Source organism: Dama dama, chromosome 1, assembly GCF_033118175.1.
Source record: "Dama dama isolate Ldn47 chromosome 1, ASM3311817v1, whole genome shotgun sequence".
NCBI classification, from domain to species: Eukaryota; Metazoa; Chordata; class Mammalia; order Artiodactyla; family Cervidae; genus Dama; species Dama dama.
This window is the reverse complement of record NC_083681.1, coordinates 47261734-47269283: the sequence shown is the minus strand read 5'-3', so window position 1 is coordinate 47269283 and position 7550 is coordinate 47261734. Positions and strand designations below refer to the sequence as shown.

Below are 7550 nucleotides of genomic sequence, written 5' to 3'. Positions count from 1 at the left end.
AATCAGTAACCCCAAATCTGCTGATTGTATGTCTCCTGGGCTCCTTCTCTCATCCTTCCATGACTCCCTGGCTCTTTCCCGGTCTTCAGTTGCTGTAGCCATTGTTGTCACTCTTCTTACTGCCGGTCAGTCAAATTTCAGTTTAGCAGTGAGGGAGTTAACACAGAACCCAACACCAAAAAAAAGAAAAAAAAGAAAAAAAAAACAACTAGAATCACAGCAGGTAAAATTTCAGAACACAGATTCCATATGCTGAAATAATTGGATCCTGGTCACAACAATTCGTGGATAATTTTACTTACCAGGTAAGTAAGCCCTATTTGAGTTTATATGCTGAAAACTCACTAACTATTGAAAACTTCTATTTCACCTTTGGTAACCTCCTGGTGTACCTTGCGATACTGACTGTCTCTGTCACTAGAATAGGAAATTCAGTCTTTTCTAAAGGACTCAAATCTAATAAAGCACTCTTGAAATTTCACAAAGAGAAGCAATAGCAGTTAATCCAGTAAGAGAATGATAAACATCATACTTTGAAGTGAAATCCTCTTGGAGCTGGAAGAAATTGTTGTCCTTCGATGGTGCAAAGGGCTGCTCCACCTCTAATCCAATATTTCCTGAATACTGAAAATAAAGAATCCTGAAGTCAGTCCCTGTGCAATTGTATGGAGCAGAGGGCTCGGCTTCTCTAGAATCAGATGAACAGAGCTATCTTCCTTGTAAACTCTGAGGGAAGGAAAAGCTGAGTTAAGTAATCGGGCTTAATGAGGCTAAATCTTGTACTGGGGCTGAAAGCACAGGCTCTAGAAACAGATTCCCTGGTTTTCAGTTTGGCTTTCCTGTGTGTGTATATCAGTTACTCAGTCATGTCTGACTCTGTGACAGCATGAACTGTAGCCCACCAGTCTCCTCTGTTCATGGAGCTCTCCAGGCAAGAATGCTGGGGTGGGTTGCCATTCATTTCTCCAGGGATTGAACCCAGGTCTCCTGCATTGCAGGCAGATTCTTTACCAGATATCTGAGCCACCAGGAAACGTGGCTCATGTTCTAACTTTCTAATTTTGATCAAAGTACTCAGCCTCTCTTTCCTGTTCCCTTCATTATCTATGAAAATAACAATATTAGTTACTTTTACATGTTTTTAAAAGAGTAAGTGATATAATGAGTATAAAGCTTTTGGTATGATACCACATGCATGGCAAGTTTTTAGTTAAATGTCAGCAATGATGAACAATGTTGATGGATGATGACTTTAAAACATCACTGAGGCAGTTTCAGAGCTCTAGTGAAAACCTCAGTTTTACTACAATTATAACATACACTTCCCATGGTGATATGTTCTGTTCTACATTTTAAGGACTCTGGATTTTCAGTGTGATCAGGATATGCTGCATGGCCTCACACAGCAACTACACCACTGCTCCAGTCTCTGAATTCCTCCTCATCTGCTTCCCTAACTACCAGAGCTGGCAGCACTGGCTGTCCCTGCCCCTCAGTCTCCTCTTCCTCCTGGCCATGGGGGCCAACGCCACCCTCCTGATCACCATCCGGCTGGAGGCCTCTCTGCACGAGCCCATGTACTACCTGCTCAGCCTGCTCTCCCTGCTGGACATGGTGCTCTGCCTCACCGTCATCCCCAAGGTCCTGGCCATCTTCTGGTTTGATCTCAGGTCTATCGGGTTTTTTTCCTGCTTCCTCCAGATGTTCATCATGAACAGTTTCTTGACCATGGAGTCCTGCACATTCATGGTCATGGCCTATGACCGCTATGTGGCCATCTGCAAGCCTCTGCACTACCCATTTATCATCACTAACCAATTTGTGGCCAGAGCCACCATCTTCGTAGTGGCCCGGAATGCCCTTGCTTCACTACCAGTTCCAATTCTTTCTGCCAGACTCAGATACTGTGCAGAGAATATCATCAAGAACTGCATCTGCACTAACCTGTCTGTGTCCAAACTCTCCTGTGATGACATTGCCTTCAATCGTCTCTACCAGTTCGTAGCAGGCTGGACCCTACTGGGCTCTGACCTCATCCTTATCATTCTCTCCTACTCTTTTATCCTGAAAGCTGTGCTAAGGATTAAGGCTGAGGGAGCTGCTGCCAAGGCCCTGAGCACCTGTGGTTCCCACTTCATCCTCATCCTCTTCTTCAGCACAGTCCTGCTGGTCCTGGTCATCACTAACCTGGCCAGGGAGAGGATTCCCCCAGATGTCCCCATCCTGCTCAACATCCTGCACCACCTCATCCCCCCAGCTCTGAACCCCATTGTTTATGGTGTGAGAACCAAGGAGATCAAGCAGGGAATCCAGAAACTGCTCAGGAGGTTATAAGAGGTAAAATGCGAGAGGCCTAACCTTGGGAACAGAAATTGCTGACAGGCAATAATTTCATTGGAAGGACTGATGTTGAAGCTGAAACTCCAATACTTTGGCCACCTGATGCAAAGACCTGACTCATTTGAAAAGACCCTGATGCTGGGAAAGATTGAAGGCAGAAGGAGAAGGGAATGACAGAGAATGATATGGTTGGATGGCATCACCGACTCAATGGGCATGAGTTTGAGCAAGCTCCGGGAATTGGTGATGGAAAGGGAAACCTGGTGTGCTGCAGTCCATGGGGTTGCAAGGAGTTGGACACGACTGAGTGACTGAACTGAGGTCTCGATTAAACAGTCTTGGTTGTGTCATTAAATTTCTATCAGATCATTTTGGAATTTGAAATCTAAAAGAGTTAATCAGTTCACCAAGAAAGCTAAAAAGATAAATGGAAATTTTGATGCCAGAAGACTTCTCATCTTATGTACTCTTTGTACACACACACAAAAAAAAAAAAACCCTGCATTGAGGCAACATAAAGGGTTCTGTGCAACTTTCTAAAAGAAAATAACTGTAAAAATACTCTCATATCCTAAGCAAGTAATGTCTTAAATAATATTGCCTTACATCTGGCCTCTGACTTTCCTTGAGTTCTCTCTAGTTATCGACATACCACAATAACCATAGAGGTAAATTTTAGACCCAATGAGATCCCAGTAACATCAGGTATCTCCAGCACATAAGCAGAGATCTCACATAACATAGGTTGCTTCTGGCACAGAAATTAAAATGACAGCCACCAGAATAAATCAGAAATATGCCTATGGTAGTGAACAGACCCAAGTGATGATAAAAAGAACTGGAAAGATCTTGTCAAAATTCTCTCCACCACAACTTGAAAAATGTTTCACAAGGCTTTAATCCCCCTGATACCTCATTTCAGCCATGTCCCAACCATGAGTCTATCATACTTCCAAGGTTAGAGGGCACTCCTAGGCAGAGTCCCAGGAGTTTGCAGTAGATTGCATGGATGTTTGTTTCAGTTGGAGTAAAAATGCTTCACAATGTTGTTAGTTTCTGATGTAGAACAAAGTGAATCAGCTATATGTATACATATATTCCCTCCTTTGTAAGCCTCCACCCCAGCCCTCATCCAGCCCTTCTAGGTCATCAGAGAGCAGGGAGCTAAGCTCCCTGTACTATACAAGTTTCCCACTAGCTATATACCATGAGAGGAGTACCCTTGTGTGGGTGTTAAAGTGCGGGAGCAGCAGGGACAGGGCCCTGAGAGCTTCTGTGACAGCCACTCCTGTACTATCAGATGTTCTCATTCTCTGTGTTCATTGGTGCTGACCTGTCACTAGTTCTTCAAGGCAGTGGCCTCTCACAATTTTTCTAAGGAAGGATTCAAGACAGGGGGATATATTACTGCCACTGCAGCTGGTCCCTTCATTCTTCACCTCCTCCTTTACCATTCATTCTAGATTCTGCTCACACTCAATCAGTGTTTTTAGAAGTCACTACCTCTAGCTGCCCCGTTGTTGCTCACCTCCTCTTCCCTGATACAAGCTCCTTGGTGGCCATTAATATGAACCATTAGATTTGCATGTTTTTTGCCAGATTCCATGGGAGTATTCACATGCTTCTTCCCCAAAACCTCTTTGCCTCTGATTGTCAAGTCTTGCTAATTCTTTCTGTACATCAAGTTGGTGACCACATGCACTGCTTAGAGCTCTGCCTCCATCTTTGTAGTTCACTCATGACTTAAGGCTGTAATATGACAACATTTTAGCTTCCACAACATAGCAATATCACTCATTCATTTCTAGGCCTGAGCTCTGACCTCTCCCTTTTATTTGGTCCTAGCAAACCTCCTTGAGGCCATTGACGTGAAGAGAAGGAAAGATGGCCATTTAAATGAGGTAGGAAAATGAGGTCTGGGACAATGGACTGTATAACCTATGCCCCTATGGTTGCTCTAACCAGTGGTCCCCAACCAGTTTTGTGGAAGATAATTTTTTCCACAGATTGAGGGTGAGAATGGTTTCAGGAAGATTCAAGTGCATTAAATTTATTGTGCATTTTATTTCTATTATTATTACATCAGCTCAACACATTAGGACATCACATTATGTCATCAGGTGTTAGATCCCAAAGGTTGGAGACCCCTGACCTAGGCAATTCCCAAAATACCATCCTGTTGGAATGGGCTACTGCTATGCCTGTACAACTTTATTACTTCTTGTTTCATACAATCCAAGCTGTGTTTTGAATGGTAGCTAGTTTTCTGCTGCATTCTTTGCTGCAGACTCTATGGGTTTCCTCTGGGACTCTAATAGTGTGTCAGGACTCTACCCAGCTTTTTTTTTTACTTGCAGTTAACACGAGGAGCACTTTTGTATCCCCCAAATCATATGTTCTGAGAAGCAGGGCTGCTTGAACCTCAGCTTAAACTTACTGAACAGTTCTTTCCTTCTCTTCATCCCAATCAAAGCAATGAACCTTCAGTCTCGCCTAGTAAATAGATCACAAATCAAATCAGAATCCTTAAGGGTGTTATGAGCTGTCTCCAAAATCCAGAGAGGTTGCTTTCTTAATGGTAAGAGGTCAATGTAAAATAGTTTGTCCTTCGACACAGGAATGGCGTCTGAGTATGTTCCTATCCATTGGAAATGTAAAGATGTCCTTAACGTGGTAAAAATGTCCCTAATGTAGAAGCTCCTGAATCTTCTGAATCCTTATCTTTCACCATTGCCATGTACATATGTTGTATCAGAGAATTCAGCAAACTTGACACTTTCTGCTTAGCCACTCAGGTTAACATGATTGATCCATGTACTGGATCAGTGTGATACAAAGTGTCAAAATGTCACAGTTCTTTCAGGCTACATTGTGACGATAAACAAAAAAGTCACTGTAGCCTTGTAAAAATTCTTATAGATGCACTGTTGCTTACCCCAGTTGAACAAAAACTGCTTTGGATATATTTCAGTGATAGAAATTAACTAAAAGAAAACCAGCAAGAACAATATCTGCATAGCAAATGCTAGAAATATTTTATTAAAAATTCCTTTTTAGGGATTTCCCTGGAAGTCCAGAGGCTGAGATTTCGCACTCCCAATGCCAGGGGCCTGGGTTCAACCCCTGGTCAGGGATCTAGATCCCAAATGTGCAACCGAAAATTTGCACTTCACAATGAAAAGACCCTGCATGCTACAGTGAACAACTAACACCTGGCACAGACAAATAAATAAGTAAATAAATAAAAACTTTTTAAAGTCCTCTTTATTAAAGATGTCACATCTGGCACAACAGTTGTTTGTTTACTTTGGGCCATCTTTATCTGCCAGAGGCCATGGTTTATTCAGAGACTGTGCTGGTGAACTAAATAGGGACAAGTCTGTGGGCCACTGCCTTGCATCCCTTGGTCTTTGTGCCCTTCCATCAGGGATGCAGCACTGATTATGATTAATTACATTGATCATGATGAAAGAAGCTGTAGTTTCAAGGGCAATACAGGATACACTAAGTTATTGCCACAGACAACTGGGACCCAGTTCCAACTGGGGGCTCATAAGAGACTGATTACAAACTCTTTCAGGTTATTCAGTTAAAGGCAAGAAAGCTGGAGTACCCAATGTCCATCCATCATTGTCTGAGGATTTTTCTAATAGGGAAAAAGTGACCACCTACACTTCCTGTTTGCACTGGGCTCAGCCCAAGACGCTCTTGAGACCAGAAAATGTAGTTCATCAAAGATTCACAGGTAATTTTGAGAGAAAGCTATTGGTCTATGAGAGAGGGGTGAACATCAAACAGCAGTGTCTTCCACTTGAGCCAAACAAAGCTAGTCCCTGCCATGCCTCTTTTCTGATGTGCAGCCTCACCTCAAGTTGAAAATGAAAATGGAAGTGAAATGCTAGTTGCTCAGTAGTGTCCAACTCTTTTGCAACCACATGGACTATAACCCACCAGGCTTCTCTGTCCATAGAATTCTCCAGGCGAGAGTACTAGAGTAGGGTGGCCATTCCCTTCTCCAGGGAATCTTCCTGGCGCAGGGGTTGAACCCAGGTCTCCCACACTGCAGGCAGACTCTTTATCATCTGAGCTAGCAGTGTTGTAGCCACGTGTTCTGGGAAACAAATGCTCAGAAGGACAATGCAGATAGTGGAGTGCAGTTTATTACACTGGCGGGCCCAAGGCAGAGTCTCCTCTTAGCCAAGGACCCTGACCAGTTTTTGTGAAAACCTTATATATTCTAAGCATATGTGCCCAAACTCACCTCCCCAAAATTCCCTGAAACTAGCCTGAACAAAGCAAAAAGAAAAGTACAATCAAAGTTAACCCGTGACTCATAAGCCTTAGGCCTAGATAGTTAACAGTGGACAATTATCAATAGGCTTGTGGTCATTCCCCAATAAGCATAATAGAATGTATGATTCTATTCAGTTACACAGATAATTAGGGTATTCTTTTAGATGATGGAGAACCCTGGGGCTCTTCCTTCCAGGGGCCTGGTTTTCCAGTTGGTCTGTTGCTTCCATAGATACTGGGCATATAGCTCAAAGTCCACAGTCTGGCCCAAGATGGAGTCCTGCTTTCAAGATAGAGCCTGTCCTGTTTCCTCTTTCAGCAGGGAAGCCCCTTACTCAGGTTACTTACACAAATGTTTAAAATGCGTGGCATGGAATTGCTGGATCTCTGTGACAAAGTTTTCACAAGTCTGAGTGACAAAGCTTAGAATGTCAGAATACTAGTATATGGGATGCAAAGAATATTTTTCATTCCAAGACTTCTAATCATCCATCTCCATTTTGGGTGTTAAAATGTCCAGTTCTAAAAAAAATAATGGTGATAGGGTGTTATAATATTTTAATGTTTAACTTGCAAATTGGCTTTCTTCATTTGTGTTTATTTTTTAATTTTTATTTTCAGTACATTAACTTTACCCATAAAAACGTGCATTTTTTTCAAGTTTATTAAAGTATTATTTATATGCCATAAGGTACTTTCCATACAATGAGTTTTACAAAATGTGTATCATCTTAACAACCATAAAAATTAAGAAAAAGTCTATTTTCATCGCTGAGAAATGTTGCCTCATGCCCATTTGCAGTTGATATCTTACTCTATCCCTTTCCTTAAGCAAGCATTGGTTGCTTTAAAGTATGCATTAGCTTCTCATATTGTAGAATTTCATGTGAAAGGAATCATGAAGTGTGTATATTGTG

General features: G+C 42.2%; 1 protein-coding gene across 1 annotated transcript; it reads left to right on the top strand.

Moving 5' to 3' along the window:
* Positions 1-1392: 1392 nt before the first annotated feature.
* On the top strand, positions 1393-2334 carry LOC133053097 (olfactory receptor 56A4-like). The gene has a single exon (XM_061137966.1). It carries the CDS (start codon positions 1393-1395, stop codon positions 2332-2334), a length of 942 nt encoding a protein of 313 aa, XP_060993949.1.
* The last annotated feature ends 5216 nt before the right edge of the window (positions 2335-7550 follow it).

What these genes read in the sequence shown, in the direction of transcription:
- LOC133053097 (XM_061137966.1), top strand. Translation starts at nt 1,393, where the DNA reads ATGGCCTCACACAGCAACTACACCACTGCTCCAGTCTCTGAATTCCTC.